At 42.5% G+C, this 17,946-nt stretch overlaps 1 protein-coding gene across 1 annotated transcript in view; it reads right to left on the bottom strand.

Annotated features, from left to right (window-relative positions):
• LOC137908205 (astrotactin-2-like) overlaps nt 1-17,946 on the bottom strand; it is a 181,574-nt gene that overhangs the window by 11,788 nt on the left and 151,840 nt on the right. The window contains exons 18-20 of the mRNA XM_068752575.1: nt 13,435-13,568; nt 12,586-12,734; nt 62-203 (exon numbers count right to left, since the gene is read on the bottom strand). Of these exons, the coding sequence (XP_068608676.1) occupies nt 62-203; nt 12,586-12,734; nt 13,435-13,568 (425 nt within the window). The remainder of the gene's footprint in view (nt 1-61; nt 204-12,585; nt 12,735-13,434; nt 13,569-17,946) is intronic.

The following is a 17,946-nucleotide window of genomic DNA, read 5'->3' as shown; positions in this document are numbered from 1 at the left end:
ATAAGAGCCACAATTCATCAGTTAGTCAGTAGAGAGCGCTTTTATCAACCGGCAGACTTACTTGTAGAGACTGTCGGGCTCCAGGCACTTGAAGACCACTGAATAAAGCACAGAGTGAGGAAGGTCTCCGCTCCTCTTCCCAGCAACAACGCATGATGAACCCAAACCGGAGAACAGATCATCCATCAGGCTCAGAACCTCACCTAGTAAACAGATGAGATGAAGGAACAGAAGAAGGAAGACATTTAGGGCTACTTTGGAAATGTGACTTATACCGTTAAATAAATGGTATAAAGTTTTGTTTCCCAAAACAAAGGGAAAACGCTGCAGTGCAACATTATCGTTAATCCATTGTTAGTTTGACAAAACAACACCACGTTTCATTCTCTCTCTCCCGCCCCCCAGCATGTTTCAACACAGAAAGGAAATGCACATTCAGTTCATGAATTACTTAAGTCAAGCAGCTCGTTCTTTATCAATGATGTTCACGTTAACATGGCGTCATGAGTTCCCCGAGCACGCAACCCGAAGTTAAACATTGCTTGTTACTGCCAACAATCCCAATACACACTACACTGTAGGACTGCGTGTCTAGAACTACACTATAGCCCTTTCTTTTATGGGCATATGGTACCGTTACTATGATTCAATTCAATTCAGTTTTATTTATATAGCGCCAGATCACAACATAAAGTCATCTCAAGGCACTTTACAGGATTAGCAGGGAAAGACCTGCAGGGAAACACAGAACCCAACTTGACCCACAAGAGCAACGGAGGCAAGGAAAAACTTCCCTTTAACGGGCAGAAACCTTGGACAGAACCTAGGCTCATGGTGGACGGCCATCTGTCTGGCCGGCTGGGTTGAGAGAGAGAGAAAGAGAGAGAGAGAGAGAATGGCAGGTCGGAGACGAGTCAAGGAGATGGATAGGGAAGTGATAGTGAGACAGAGCAGGAGCAGACAAAAACTAAATGCTAATGCTAATATCTTATTGAGCACCCTGGTGCCTCACAAAACACTACTTCACAAGTTGTGAAATATACTTTAGGTCAGCTTACAGTAAAGGTGAATGATGCACACTTGCTCATTTAGGCACACACACACACACACACGCATGCACATTGCCAGTTTCCAGTGCTCATGGGGGTGATGGAAAAAAGAGGGAGCTGTCAAAACAGTTTAAAAGCTCTCAAATGGTTGCATTTCCAACTATTTCTACACGAGGTAAAGGGCAGCTTAGTTTTAGCTTATGATACATGGGCCAACTTATAAACACAGGGAGTAAGTCTGGCCGGTGGTGCACATGGGGATGGGAAGAAAAGGCTGCAGAAGAGAGGAAAAAGTACTGCACGAATGAGTGATTTGACCTTTTTACAGAAAGAGCTCTGTGTATAGAAGGTTTCCCCCCCAAACACATTCTTGCACTGCTGTAGGGTTACTCTTTAGAGGCTTTTACCTTTTCAAGCATGAATCCCCAAACTGGACTATTTTATACTCATAAAAACTTGCTTAGGACTGCAAAAGAAAATAACGATGTCAGTTACACGATGGCGACATTTGCTTAATATTTTTTCAGACTGATCTTCTCATGGATGCTGATGAAGGGATATTTGACCAAAACATTTCCAACTAGGAGTTCAATCTGAAATAACTCAAATTACTTTGCTAATTATTATTTTTTATCTTTCTCAAACATGAAGTCTCGTACTCAAAACTCTGATTGAATCTATGAGAAATGAAAATATTTGATGTGACAAGTATTGTACTGAACATCCCCTGACCTCGTCCTGTTTTTTTGTTGTTGTTTCGCCTTTTTCCTTTCTAAACGAAAATTATCTATTAATAAAAAGCAAAAAACAACAACAACATGAAGACTCCAATTGAAATAATCTTAGATTTCTATATGACAGTTAAAAACCACCAAATGAATGTATGCAAATGTAATAAACTGTCAAAATAGAGAACTTATTAAACCACAGAATATTATTGTTGCTAAATATTCAATGGAATAACAAATATTCGCGTTATTCACTTCATACGTGTATTATATATAGAGCAGGTCTGCACTTCATTTAGTTGTCGGCTAACTGATTACTGTGTTTATTATGACATTAGTTTTTATTAACTTAAATAAGTCTGGTTTCCAGTCGTGCCATCCGCTCTGCGTTGTCAGTGGTAATGAACATTTACAGATTTGCGACAATGGTCAATAGCATCTCATAGAAAATGTGTGTACAGTATTATTGGGTGAGTTTGTTGTATGATTAATGGAGCGTTGCCTCGCTTTGTGATTTGAGCTCATAACAAGTGAAACGTGTCTTTATGATTATGTCTAATTGCACTATTTTTCTGTGTGAGTGTTTTTGTGCCATGTTCCCTTTACTTTTTGAAAAACATCCCCGTCCAAAAGCCACGTACAAAGTAGAGCTGTTCAGTACTCTAAAGGATTTTAACACACCAACAAGTGGTGGAAAAATATATTATGCCTAGCACACTACTTAATCTCCTGAAATAATGGGTAGCCTGGGTTTATTGTACCTTTAAAGCCCATTCCGCAGTCCACTTTTATTGTGAGCTACAATGAGGACTGGGAACTGAATGCCAGATTTCAGCTACTTCATGAAGATTAAAAAGTATCAAGCAACAACTTGAACAAAAGTACTTAAAGTAGAGAATTAAAGTAGAGAAGGAACGACTAAGATATATATATAAAAGATGTGCACAGGCTCAGACATCGTCAGATTTTAGATGTGGTCCTGGCTAGCAATGATGATGAAAATGAATGTTTCAACAATCAGAATATACAAAAATGCTTTAGAACTTGAACACTGTAAAACTGTACAGGGGCAGAAGAAAAGATTGCGACTGATGAGCTCAAAAAGAAAGTTTTCAAGTGTTTTAGTAGTTTCATATAACTTTGCACCATTTTGCATGTTTCTAAAATTGTCCCAAACAAAAGACAGCACACACAGACACACACAAAAAAAAGTTACAAAAATTAACCATGAACGCGTAATTCATTTATCAGGTACACAAAGAACATGTCATAATCACAGGGCATCATGATATTGATAATGGGGCTACTTTGCAGCAGTGTTTCCTCCACACTTTAGGTCCTGAACCACGACTTAAAATAAACTTGGTATTACAGTATCGGCGTGTGCCAACAGATTTAGAAGTATGCTGTGTTGCGAAAGGACCGGCACGAGCTGTGCTTCACGTGGTGATGAGACGCAACATGCCACCGTTGGATATCACATGTATGGTGCTAAATAAACCAAGCAAGAAGAATGCTGACGTAGCTTTGATACAAATGCCTTTAGTCTGGTTTTTGATAACTTCTGATTGCCTTATTGTACGGTTATAAACATAGGTTTTTTTATTTTTTATGCAAGAAATTGTATACGTAGGGGGGGGGGGGTTGTCATATGCCGACTTGATTATTGCAAGTATATTATGCTGCGTCATGATGCGGAAAATATCAAAGTAGAAAGAGACAATTTACTCTCAGTGGGCGAGACCACAGAAACCGCCGCACACTCGATTCGCTCGCTTTCCGGTATGTCGTAAAAACACCTCGTAAACACACAAAAAATAAAACGACAGACGCGTGCGGTCGTAAAGTCGAACAGTCACGAGTGGCATAAGTTGTGAGTCGTCGACTACCTGTACAGACAAACAAGAGGATGTAAAATGCAGCATATATAATACTAATTCCAATAGATCTCAGATAAATAATAATAATCAATGCCCCTGATTACTGATGTTACATCACATGATCCACCACGAAATCCTGTACATTAATCCTGCTAATGAACACTGGCAATGCTGCGTGGCATCTCGAGATGCTGTTCACCGCATGCAGCCATTAGCAAAACAAACACAGGTCCAACTTCATTCACGAGGGTTGAACTGACGTTGACCTGTGCTAATCTGCATGCAACTTGGCCTCAGCGTTTAAACACATGATAGTTGTCTCGCTACATATATCTCAGAGGCAAACCGCCGCTTGATTCAAAGGAGGGAAAGAGGAAATTCCTGCAACACTTTATGAATCAGCAGCACATGTTCTCGCAAACCCGACAAAGGCAGAACGCTTAAGCACAACAAACATTATAAATCATTATTGCGTCCCAGTATTAATAATTTATTGCTCGCTGCCTCAAAGCACATGCCTCTGATCTGGCGGGCCGATTTCCGCCAACATTCTTCCTTTGTTAATACTTCATCCAGACTTATCACGAGGGTCTTCTGTTCGGCAGAGTTGAGAAAGAAAGGATGAACCATAATCACGGGAGGAAAGGTGAAGCGAAAAGGATAGTGTGTGTGTGTGTGTGTGGGTGGGTGCCGCTGAGGGGATGGACACTTGCCTGGAGAAATGACAGGGGTGATGATTTGAACGCAAAGTGTTTGCACATGCAAAATGATGGTATGATTCAACTGCTAAACTGGAAGTGTTTTTACAATTGGCACACGAGCATGGCTATCTCTCTGGTTTGCTCATTGCAGGCCTTAAATCATCCACCGCCTCCTAGGTGGTAGCTTTTAAGTGCTTGCATACCAATGTAGAATTAGTTAATGACACTCAAAATTGAATCCATTAACTGCAGAATAAGATATTTAGACCCACCCAGAAGCAGCATTTATAGCTCTAGTCGTCTGAGGGGTTCCTTATGGGTATATAGGCCTGTGGTCCGTCAACAGTTCTGTCAATACCAAGCCAAAAAAGCACACAGATGGCAAAAATTAAGGCCCCCTGAAACTCTGTTACAATATAAGCCATTTTGCGTGTTCTCCAGACTTGAATGGCGATCAAAACCTCATGGTAAATACCATAGGAGGTGACCGTTTTAGGAAGCAGAAAGTGGAACGAGCAATAGAAAACTCATGGGAACATGACGAGACAGGCTGACGAACAGAGAAAAGAAATAGAAATTATCTCAGAAGACAAGGAAAACCCCTCAAAAAAAAAACACTGGCATATAAAAAAAAATGGCGTGGAGGGGAGAGGAAATGCAAAGAGCACTCCTTCCTCTGTGGGCAGAATGGGGTGAATATTAGCTTTAGGCAAGGAAAGGGTAATAATAACAGAGTGAACAGAATATTAGAACGAAATATAAAAGCAGTGGGAAAACTCACGCATGCAGAAGGAACATGCTTGCAATTTCTAGTCCTGCAGTATGCAAGCCTACATGCAAAAAAAAAAAGTGCAATGCATGTTGGCTTTAGTGATCCGTCTGTGGCCAGATATAGAAACAGGTGTGTGTGTGTCATGTCATCTGGTGCTGGAAACCAGGCTTACCGTGCTACAGTTCCTCCTGTGTCTTTATCACTTCACTGGAGCAACCGCAGTGTAATTGTAAGTCATTAGCTGAGTGTGAGTGAGTGTGTGTGTGTGTGTGAGCTAGGAAGAGAGTGTACGTGTAAATCGAGTTCAGTGGGTTCACACATTACGACTTTTTTTTTTCCTCTCAAAAGGGAAGTTTGAAGGAAAGGGGCAAAATAAAAGGGTCTTGTTTATTCAGGTAACTCAGTGTTTGCGTTAGATTCATTACATTCCCGTCCTTTTTCTGACAACTTTGGTTCTTATACTATCAACACTTTACTGTAGTGCAGAATGTTTGTTGCTATAAATACGATTGTAGGACATAACTCCAGTTAACATAGGGAGTTGTGTTATGTCTTATGTTTAGTTAATGCATTTGTGAAGTTAGGCAAAGAAGATTTACAATTTACCTCTCTTTTAATAAAATCAAAAATTATTCTGTGCCCCAAACTGTGACAAATCACTTCATGATGGAGGCAGAAGTGGAATGGTTATTGTCACGTTACAAGAAATCATGGGTTAAAAAAAAAAGCATTATGAAAAGATGAACCTAAACACGCGGAATATTTTAGACAGCAAGCGAACATTGTGTCCTCAAGTCTGAAGTGTTGATGGCAGGAAAAGCAGGCAAACGAACCCCCACCTCTGGCTTCTAACTGTTCAGGTGTAGCTCACAACCTTTTCAGGCCCGATTGAGCATGATTGTGCTCCGCCTTCATAGAATGGGTGTGGTGAAATAATAATTTTCCCGAGGCTGAGCTGCCATGATCCCACCTAAACCAGTGCGCTGGAAACTAATCTGCTGCTCATGCCATCCAATGAGCAGAATAATTGGGATATAATTGAATAAAAAATTATCTAAATGGCATGATGCCTCAGAAGTTTAGTCTTTTTCCGGTTTTTCCGTGGAGTAACGGTCCCCTGGCTTCACGTCTACCACTTTTGTGTGACCCGTGTGTGGTCTTCTTTTACTGCTCTCGTGGTTCTGTCGCCCTCTGGGATGCTACTTAGCACTAAGAATAGAACTTTGGGTGTTGACAGGCTGTTTGGTGTGCCACCGCCATTGCAATGGTTGCTTTCCACTTCCTCTTTAACTCTAAGTGTTGTGATACATTAACTGGTATGATTATTGTAAAGTGGTGCTGGTTCGAGCCTGGTTAAAAATAAGTTAGCTGCTGGTAGCGCTCCCATTTAGAACATATTTTGGTCTGATAAAACTCTACATTTAATAGTGATTCCAGTTTACAGATTAAATTGATTTGATTTTTAGCAATCGCAATGCTCAATTAGAGACGACCATACATTGTACAATTGCTTCATATTAAGATCTCAGTGACCGATGAGGACAAAATACCGCATACTGGAAAGACAAAAACCAATTTCAAAGTAAACTGTGATGTCATTAATTACTCATATCGGTACACGGCATCAGAAAGTACTCAAAATATAACTACTCCCACACGCATACAGTGTTCATATGTACATCAGAAGATAAATTGATGGTTATTGCAAAATATATATATTTTTAATTAAAGCAGGAAAGTAGATCTATAGCAAAAATATGTCTCTCTTCAAACACACACACACACACACACACACACTGTTTCTCTTCCAGGCCTCTGGATGGCCAATATAAGAGAAGAAATGTATTTGTGACGAGGCAAAATGGGAAATGAAGCAAAAAACAAAAGGGAAAGGGGATGCAGAAAGCCCTTGGCCCCCCGCCTGCAATGTGCAATCTGCTGATGGCGAGACTCGTGACGAGGAGGTGCACAGCATCCATTTTTAGCGATGAGGTCATCTTTAATTAACAAAACAAAGAGAGTCAGCTGTGTCACTCCAATCTGTTATCTACACCCGAGCTCAAGGACACGGTTTATCTCCATATAATTCAATCTCTTTGAACGAGGGCTTATCGACGCATTGGGGGGGAGCGGGGTGGGCTTTCTTGGTCTCAACCAATAATTGAGCTATTGAGCTGTTACATAAACTGGGGAGGAGATGACAGAAGAAATGGGTGGCATGAAGATGTAAAGAGGAATGTGACAGAAGAGGGAAGAAAGATCCACATGTCATATCTCTCAATGAGCCGGCTGCATGAGCTGGAGCTGGAACTAAAATAATAACGGCAGCGATCAAATGGCCAATCTGCGTCTCAGTCCAACAGAGTCAGCATGAGGTGACATCATTGCTCTGTAAATCTCAATGCTGCTTGCGTCTCGACCCCGCCCCTCCGCATTACAAACTCTCTCTCCTCTTTTTTTTTTTCTGCCTCTTAACACATTTTCTTAACACATTTTCACACAATATCCTGCCATTCCTGGCAATTCTTGCGCTTTTTCCTGCTCGCGGTCGCTTTTCATACGACGGAGTCAAATGCCGTAAAGCGTCGAAGCAACACAGGCTGAGCTGCAAGGTTTGTCATTAGCGCTAAAGGCATCCATTTGTGTGATGGTTGCGGAAATCATGGCACCACATTAATTATGAATTCATCAGATAAGGGGCACATTTAGTCAAGCCGTTATTGGACAAATAACTTTTTTTTTTGTGAAACTCTGTGAGATTGGGAGGAAACAAAATTACTTCTGTCATTGTAATTATAGCACATGCAAGTCCCTCTTTAGGAAATACAATGTGCAGTTGGAACCTTAGTTTCCGAGTTGGTATTTAAATGATAGAGATTGTGGTAACGTGCAAGATAAAATACAACCAGGCGAGCTCTTCCAAATTGGACCATTTAAAATATTAGCGTAATAATGGCCAAAATGTACATGATCAATTCGAGGACATGGTATCAAACCGAATTCAAATTATATTATAGCCTTTGCCTAATTTAATATGCTCATCAAATTTCTCTGTAAATCTGAGTGTCTTCTTACACATCCCAACTGGTTTGACCTGTCGGTGTAGAGGAACGCTGAGTCCCACACTAATTCAGCAGCGCCGTGCTTCTAACTGCCGTCTTTGTAATTGTTGTCTCTGCCTTGGTGTGCCATCTAGAGGCCTGTGTGAGGCCCAGTGATGTGGATCACCATGATCCATCACAGATGTGACTGAAATCAGAAGCGAAGAGGCTTCTCAAATAAACAATATGGAGACCCAATGCTCTAACAGTTGGAGTTGGAGGAAATTGGAAGAGAAAGTCTAGTTTGTGAAAATACAAAATCATAAAGAACGAGAGGCAAAATTTGGTATAATGTAGAAATACTGTCCTGGAATGCTGCATAATTACAGTCAAATCACATTAATGAACATATCAATGATTTGTTTCAACCTCTTGCTTGATGCAGTGTGTTTTACTGCATTGAGTACAATGCAATCATTAAATGCTTTTCAAATATACCCACCGAACTTTTCCACAGATGCAGCTGCCTGTAAATCAGAAAGTACATGATTGAATATTGTTTACAGTAGATAGGGTTTCCAAAATGTGATGACTTTCGATTTTACGTTGGTGGCTTGGCCAAATCGTAATGCAGGCCGATATATAGCCATCAGGATTTCATTACGCTGTAGCCTTATATCTCGAAACGTGAGGCATAAGAAGGCGGGCAGGGATAAATCACACTAAATGTTTTGCTAAGGAATTAAAATGCCACCGACGGTCAGGGGTTCCTTTAATTATAGTTCACGCAGTCACTGCCCTCTAAAGCGGTCTACAAGCGTAATTACTCACCTCTTTTGAATTTCCCAGCCAATCAGAATAATTATCATATTTGGAGACTGTATATAGCCGTTAAAGGTCACCTTTGCACCGGCTTTTTCCAGCTCATGAGTACAACCTCTTGAGGCAATTAATGGTGAGCGTGATCTCATCTTCTCCCGTGCTTCATCTCCGTGAGTCAGTGCTCCTCTTGCCTTGCCGGCCTTGTAGGAACAGGTGATCCCTCTACATTTGCTCCATCTGTACATCTGGCACCCAGAGTGTTCAGACTTCTTCTGCACTTCTGATGCTGGCAGTGACGCACCGCCCTCCTCCCTGCTGTTAGTTTTCTTGACAAAAACAGAATAACATACCCTTCATTGACGCCTCGGTTCTGCTTGACCTGACTTCCTGCATCACCTCCTGTCTTGGAGCTTGTGAATTCTTGCAAACCCCCTCTCCAGAGAGATGCTTGTGATTGCATCCCACAAGCAGGCTACAATTCCTTCCTTTTAAGGACCCTCAAAAACAATTGTTTGGCTCCTCTTTTGGGTGCTTTGCTGACAGTTTGACTGCCTCCTGATCTACAGTATGCAACGGGAAGTTTCAGGACAGGCATTCCTAAATGATGGCTTAATTGCACTCTCTTTTAATGGTTTTATTTTAGCTAAACAGGAGAGTGTTTAATGTCACAGTGGCCCCACTTTCAACTTCGCTGTAACAATTTCCTGAAGAAGTATCATTTTAATAAAAATTTGAGATACATATACGATTACCACTTGTGGGGAAATAAAGTAAAACAGTTACAGGTACTATCTGAGTTATGACCTGCGCGACTTACATCCGGCACCGGTCCGTGAGACATTAGTCAAGGGGCCGCAAAGAAAGAATAAATCATTTCTATAATTTCCATTGTTTGATTATTAGAGTTTAACAGGTGTTTTATTTTGAAAAATTACTGAATCTTCTCCAAAGTAACAATCGCCTGTGAATATTCTTGGTCACGTGATACGTTACTCAAAAAAAATAAAGCCGTAAACTAGAGAAAATTAGACTCATAGAGTTTTCTAAATTCATAAAATTTCTGGAATTACATCCTTCCTCAAATCAGGGGAAACACTTTCTGGTTGAAACACTGAAGCCCCCCCAAGAAAAATCCAGAGCGGTTTCTTCTTCTTATTTCATTTCAAACTGACTGACCTGGACATTTACCTCATGAGGGCTACAGTATCATTTCGCCTCGTCTAGACAGCACTGACATAGAACCATGGCTGTGGGAACACAACGGGAGCTGCAGCCAGGAGTCCGCATCGCTTTCTGTTTGCCATCTGTATGAGTGTGCACATGGATGATTGAGTGTGTGACTCATGCTTAGCATGGCTCAGCGTCTGTGTGTGACTGTCTGTTTATCTTTCCTCTCTGTCATACACCGGCCCGAAGCGGTGTCTCAGTTTGGCATTAGATGGCAGAATTCCCTCGACCTTATGCAGGTGCGGCGCTCACTTCTGATGATGCTACCATTTTTGAACATCTCATCAGCCTTATGAATTCAGTGCACCATCTGTTTGATCGGCCTTTGTTTATTTTTTTTATTTAGCCATAGCCTACGTTGTTTTTTTCTAGTTTGATCTTTTTTTTTCCATCTGTATTTGACTAAAAACAGTCAAACCCTCTTGGCCCTGTAAGATGGTGTCCATTCTGTACCTGTTTGAACTGTTGGAACTGTCCTGCCTAGCTGACATCTGAGAATGTTAAAAATATGCATTCTTTATTACTGCTTTGTTTTCCTTCTTTTGGGGGGGGCACACCTCGGACGCGTCGCCAACACATTGCAGGACGACAAAAAGACAGACAACAATTACGCGCGAAATACGCACTTACGGACAATTCGGAGTGATCAATTCATCTAAATTGCTTGGTTTCCGGGGTGGAAGGGAACCGGAGAAACGGGAGAAAACCCAATCAGACACTGAGAACATAGAAACTTCACACAGACAGGATTCGAATACGGTACCTTCTTGCTGTAAGATGACAGCGCTAACCAAATATTCTCTCAAATTTGAACCTGAACACCTCATACTGCTCTAAAATATTAAACAGCAAGCAATACTACACTTTGAATCAGGACAATATAGTTTACTGTAAATCAGACAAATGCCTTTCTATTGCATACCAACCCCCAAATATCGAGGGCCTCTTGCCTGCAAGCTCACTGGTTCAAATAACCAGGCAGTATCGGAAAATACGAAGAGGGAAAATGATGGAGAAACGCTTCTTTTCCCGAAAACCACCAAGATGCCTTCGAGCAAAGTATTTATCCAAGTATTTATCCACAAACTGCATCATTAGAGCCGCTTGGTGGCCAACAGTTGAAGACTGGTTTCACTGGCAGCTTCAGCGGCGGGGGGGGGGGGGGGGGGGGGGGGGTGCGAGTGCACATGCGAGGAGGAGCGCTGGGAGAAAAGCCGTGAAGGATGACCGAGCAAGACCACCTTATTATTTAGTCTCCTTGACTTCCATTATCCTAGAGAGTACCTCAGAGATTATGCTTCAAAAAGACGGAACCAATGCGCCCAGGGAGGACAATGCAACCAAGGACAGCCAGCTTGAGCGTGAGAAAGTGATGATTTATTGATTATTTTTCTAAATCCACACAACGGGAACTCATCTTTTTTTTTTTTTATAACTCGGCTCCTGCAATGACTTCTACGTTTGAATCAGTCATCTTGACAACCTCCAGCCCCTTGGAGAACAATCAAGGTCTTATACAGTCCGTTATATAGAAGATGGTTCCGTCATGGGTTAACCTGTCTGCACCGATGCGCACAATGATCCATGCCCTCCACTGAGTTAGCGGTTTTGTTTATGCTCCAAAGTTCTCCTTCATTTCTGTCCACACGCATCGATAAAGTTTAGAGTAATTGAAACAGACACAGCTAAGACACAGAATGACAGGCATGAGAAGGGAGAGGACAAAAGATGAAGACAATAACTTCTTCTGCTGTCTGTTGTGACATGATTTATAGTGGTGACTGCCACATAGCACAGTGAGTCACCCACACCATCTGCCACTTCCTCCCTCACCTCTGCCAGCATGGCTGTGTCTAGCTGTCTGTAGCTTCTCTTCAATGGCGGATGCCCACGCTTTATCGGCCCTCCTCCCAAGGGTGATGGACGGCCTGTCCATATTTCGTAATGACGAAAGAGAGCTTCTTCCAGACCACCTCATTGCTCCGATATTATTACATTCCTTCCAATCACCCTTCATCTGACTCATCTCAGGCCCTCATCACAAACAAGACCATTTCCTAGTGCCTTGGCACACTGCCTCAGCACCATGCATCCATGGCAACGGATAAATTGCTCCATCCACATCATTAAGTCTCATCTTCTCTTCTTTTTCACTTTGAACCAAAAGTTTAACCTGCTAAGGTAGTTATGTTTTTCATCTGAATCTTTGTTGGTAGATTTTTTTTTCTAAGTGCTTGACACAGGGTCGGAGGGTTGGGCATCCCATTAAGGCCGGTCCCATTCATTGTGAGTTGGAGCTGAATAACTGGAAGTAAGAATTAGCAAAAAATGTAACAAAAATAGGCTTAAAATTTAGATCCCCTACCTGTGTAGATCTCTGCCTCAGAAGGATCCTCCACTCGTTTATGTTGAACAATGTAATCAGAAACTTTGCAGCCAATCAGAGGCTCAACATCCGTCCATTCCAGGGCAACCATTGTGCTTGAGGGTTCCAGGTAAGGAGCGAGACGAAAACTAAATGAATAGAGAGGACAAAGTTTCTGTTTCATCATTTAATATTGCGTGTTAAATATGTATCTGTTTATGCGCAAAAAGGCTTAAATATACAATGTGATAATTGATGTGCCTGTTGCATGTCTGTCTGAATATCTCTTTGAACAACAATATGGCCAACAGCTGCTTGAAACCAAATGGAATTCCAATGCCACCTGTTCTGCAGCAGTGTTCCCTGGGCAGGCTTCTCTCTTGAATCCCTCAAAAGAGATAAAAGAACAATATTTCCATCTTGCTTGCCCTTCAGCTGTGTCTGATGGAGGTACATTATCCCTTTTTCATAAAAAAGCACACAACTCGGTTTCATCTTTTGAGATGATAAGTGCTGCAGGTTTTTTGCAGGCCTTCCACTCTGGCAGTGCTCTGAGCTGGAGATTTGTCTGTTGACTTGACACTTCACTGTCCATTTGGAGTCACACTCCTAAAAGTAGCTGCTAAAACGCAAGCACAGATTGACTTGGAGGAAAAATGGCTTAATACAAGTGAAATCATTGGTCTGTGTGGTGGGATTAATTCACTTTGTCAAATTTACCTGGAAAGCAAGCAAACAAATAAACACAGTATATTTGGTTTTAAAATAAGAAAACCACGTCCAGTGTTCCTGTTCCTGTTGTGCCATTGAATGTCAGCATGTGCATTAATGATGTCATCCGGCACTTACATTGGCTGCCTGATGGGGCTGCAGTTGGGAAGGCCGTCTTTGCTGAAGGCACTCAGGTCACAGCGACACCAGTTATCAATGACATCGCCCTTTCCTGCACACCAGTATGAGCTCATTGTGGCACCCTTGAAGGCCTGTAAAGGGTAATGGGTGAGAAAAATGCAATTATCTCTGGGAACATGTGCTCCCCTTCCATCTATGCTTAGCCCACCCCCATCTTCACCAGTGCTCTCCGTATGCCAGAACACACACACACACACACACACACACACATACACCCTTGTGCTTCTGTCATCATGGAGACTCTCCATTGAATATATATTTGTTTTTTTTGCCCAATAGCATGGATGCCAACATATTAAGCCTCACCCTTAACTTAATGAGAACAAGTCAAAATGTCCTTACATAGTAAAAAATGGCCTCTCTGTAAAGGTCTGTAAATCACACACACACACCACACACACACACACACACACACAGTGACCTTTCCATACCAATTGTTCCCAATTACTGCGAGGCAGGAACATTTCACTACCATCGACAGGCTTACACTGTGATATTGTCGGTTCACTGTGAGTTTTATGATTTAAGTGTGAAAGCTATGGCACTCCCTACCTCCTCCAATATGCATATGTTTGTTTGTGTGTGTGTGTGTGTGTGCGCATTTGTCAGCGGTGTTGTTAGTCTATATGCGAAGGGGGTGGGGTGGGGGGGAGTGCGAGAAGATGACATCATCTCCTCACATCTCCTTGTGCTGCTTCATTAACGGGCAAAATAAAAATCAAAGGCAGAAGCGCAGTCATCCTCTAAAAGGCAGCAAAATGCCAATATAACCGTCAAAGCAATAAAATATAATGTCAGGGCTTTCCCTTAAAGCCACAGGCACGACGGCGAGCGAGTTCAAGGGAGTTCACAAGCACTCTGGCTCCCCCTGTCACACTATGGATCAATGGAATTCTCCGTTATTTATGCGCTCTAACTGGCTGGCAATGCTGCCTCATGCAGACAACTTTAGAGACGTACTTGATCATGGTCACAAAAATAGGACAGTGGAACTATGTGGGCGCATTATCGCCGGGCAGCAGGCATCCCACAAACAGCAGAGAGGAGCCACTCTTTTGTTCCAATACACCATGACATTCAAACTGATGAGACCACACACACACACACACACACACACACACGCTTAGAACGACCACTCGCATGCCGTGTACACACACACACACACACACGGGCACATGCAAACAGAATGGCACAAACACAAAGAAGGAAAGATTGGTTTCCATTGGTTGTTTCAGTTCACTGGAGTAAAGCCAAAACATATTTCTACTGCATGCTGATTAATGAGAGCGACATTTTAGATGACTTTGGGCATTGTCCTGACCAGAGAGGGAGACGGCTTGCCCCCCCCACCCAAAAAAAATTCCGACTATAGGCTCGGAAGACAATGTTAGCATTTCCACAAAACTGTTTTGTTAGCTGTAACGGCGGCTCAATAGCCTTTCATGGGAAAGGACTTCTTCCAATACTGCTTGCTTTCAGTCGAGGTAAAAGATCCTGACAGTGACCTAAAAAAAAAAGCAGCATATTAAGAACAGGTAGAAAATAGTAATAATAAGGAAATAAAGGTGTGAAAGATGGAGATGTGTGACTCTCAAAGCATTCCCCACCTTATAATGGGATATAACCAAGGATCTTCAGAAGTCGAGTCCTCCCCTCATTTATCCTACAATACAAGCCCATCTAAATGAGCATGTTGAATGAGCAGTTATTATAGGGGTAGGTAAGGACTGTAATCCGCTGCCATATAATGACCCCCCTGGAAAACCAAAAAGGGGAAAAAAGGTAATTACATTTCACCCCCCTTGCCTGCCTGAACCCATGTGGCTAACTTCTGCCAGAAAACAACAGCAGCAGGGTTCTTGCCACCTCATGTCAATGAGAAGCAGGCCGCAGAAAACGGCAACAAGAAGGAGAAAAAGCACGGGTCCAATGTCTACCCACGTATACAGATGACTAGACAAATGAGAAACGACCTCTGCTGCTGGGGGCAAGACCACAGCACTGCCATGTATTTACTACCACCACCAGATTCCTTGAAAAACCCCCATGTATGTGTGCTTGATTGCATGGCTGCACATGTGAAAAATAGACAAAGCGATTACCGCCATGTTTATGTATGGAGTGTAATACAAACCAGTCTCCACTGGATAAACAGGGAAGCTTACTGTGGTTTGGAGAATGAGTTGGGGTGGGGGTGGGGATGGGTGGGTGTGGAGGGTACAGGAGGTAAAACAGAGATGATGCCCAGGAGAGAGTACCAATGTGTTGTGAGTACCCTACACTCTATTGATTTACCACAGACCATGCATTTCCCAGAACGTTATAGATCCATACATATTTCATATGCAATTTTTTTTCATAAAAATATCAATTATCCTTTATAGCCAAAGAGCAAGTGTTTGGACTAACATGGTCTTATCTACGCACTGAGCAAAGGCTTTTGACCAGCAGCCATGCAAGACTTGATTTCTGGAACCGGTGATGCCCCAGTTGTTACAATAACAGATGCCTCCACCGCTTCACAAATGTGCCACAATTCATCTCCATTGACCTTATCGATACTGAAGAAATGGAGCTGAAATGTAATCACCCTCTGCTTTGAACAAAATACAAGACCAGTGAACAGCAAGGCCACTGAGAATCAGCAACAACTCCCAAGCCTTGACATCATCGAGACCCCCCGCAGACTCGCTGGCGCCAAAATATCATTTGCATGTTTCACTTTCATAGAAGTCTGACGTGACTTACAAGAAGGCACGGAAGGCCATTGAGACCTCTTTAATGTATTAATCTGTTTGTCTAGCCTAAGATGACCGTATTACTGTCCATCTTCAGAGGCTAATTCATGAAAACACTGGCCAGCTGGCCCACAGTATTGATTTATATGATGATCACCAGTGGTGGTAAAGAGTCCAAGTCAGCGCACACAGGACACTGTCAATAGTGACTTAAATGTGTTTGTCTGTGTGCTCACACACAAATGTATTTATGTATCCCTTCCAATCATTCCGGGCTAATGGTGTTAACAAAAGGAACCGATGGACTGGTTCTAGGAACTTAGTCAGAAGTACTACTTCTGACTACTACGGCAGCTGGGGGGCAGTTGGAGGGTTGGTTCACCGAGAGGTTGACGGGGGGGGGCAGGCATGTCATTGGAGAATCTTCAGCTTTTAGGTGAGACGGCTAATTTGGACAATGCTGTTAACTCACCAAACCTTTCAAACAAAGTGAAAGTAAATTCTTATTTGTGAGTCATAATGCTGTTCTGTGTCACAAAATAAAGAATTATACAGTAAAATGAAAAAATGTCACATCCTGGGATTGGCCAGAGAAAGATGTCGGTGGCTGAGGAAGTAGGGGAAGAAAGCAGCAAAATAAAAATACATGCAAAAAACAACGTACACATATAAAAGTTGAACGTCGTTCCACCTGATCATACGAGCGATGAGTAAGCCACGGTTCTAATTGCTTCAGAGACTTTAATAACACGGCGTCTGTCTTCCACAACTGACCAAGCCAAGTGGAGAGATGAAGTAAAGTTAAAGGGAATATGAGCAGCACAGAGGGAGAGGAAGCAAAAGGAGCCTTTGTGTATGTAGAGAGGCAGGTTGTTTTGTCGCTGGTCTCTAACGTAAAACATGCATGAGCCTTTCACACCGGCAGCAGCAGCAGCAGCAGCTGTGGCCAGGAAGAGACGAAAAGGAAAAGAGGAGCAGAGTGATGGACTCCCCTCCTTCACAAGAGGTCGATGACATCAATAAGAAGCTAATAATCCTGCCTTGAGCTACCTCTGAAGGGCTCGCCGGAGCGATCCACTGCAGTCTCCCCCCTTCTTCATTTCCTCCATATCCCTCCCTACATACCCAGAAGACCACGGGGTGGGGGGTGGGGGGGTTTGGGGGAGGACAGATAGGAAGGGAGGGAAAAGAGACATTTTGCAATTCCTCACGTTTAGGTATTGATGAGGCCCACTCGGGATCGTCTGCTATTGATTGTGCCTTCTTTTCTTTGGTGCTTGTTATGGGCAGCACGTACAGAGGGCTTTGTTGTGTGTGTGTGTGTGTGTGTGTGTGAGCGTGTGTGTAAGTGTTTTTCAGTTCATACATATTTAGGCACATTTGTCCTTTTCCCTCCCGTACCGTGGCTACCTGCAGTCATTTCCCAAGGTTAGGTAATTAGCTGCTTTATTACGAGGAGCATGAACCGCTTTAATCCCCGTGGTGAACACGTGTGCACGTATGTTCAGGTGTGAGTCACCTGCAAAGACCTCTGTGTTGCCGTGGAAGAGACACGCACCAGATATTAGGTAGACATTATCAAGATGAAACCAAAACAGAGCAAGATTTGGTAAACTAAATGTCAAGTGAAGCCAGAGCTTCCTCCTTAATTACCTGATGGAACAGAAATCTAATGTGATTAAGCTTCATTGCACAAAGATCACATAGTTCT

This window comes from Brachionichthys hirsutus, chromosome 19 (assembly GCF_040956055.1).
Source record: "Brachionichthys hirsutus isolate HB-005 chromosome 19, CSIRO-AGI_Bhir_v1, whole genome shotgun sequence".
Lineage (NCBI taxonomy): Eukaryota > Metazoa > Chordata > Actinopteri > Lophiiformes > Brachionichthyidae > Brachionichthys > Brachionichthys hirsutus.
The sequence above is the reverse complement of the archived record's forward strand: the minus strand, read 5'-3'. Positions and strand labels throughout refer to the sequence as shown.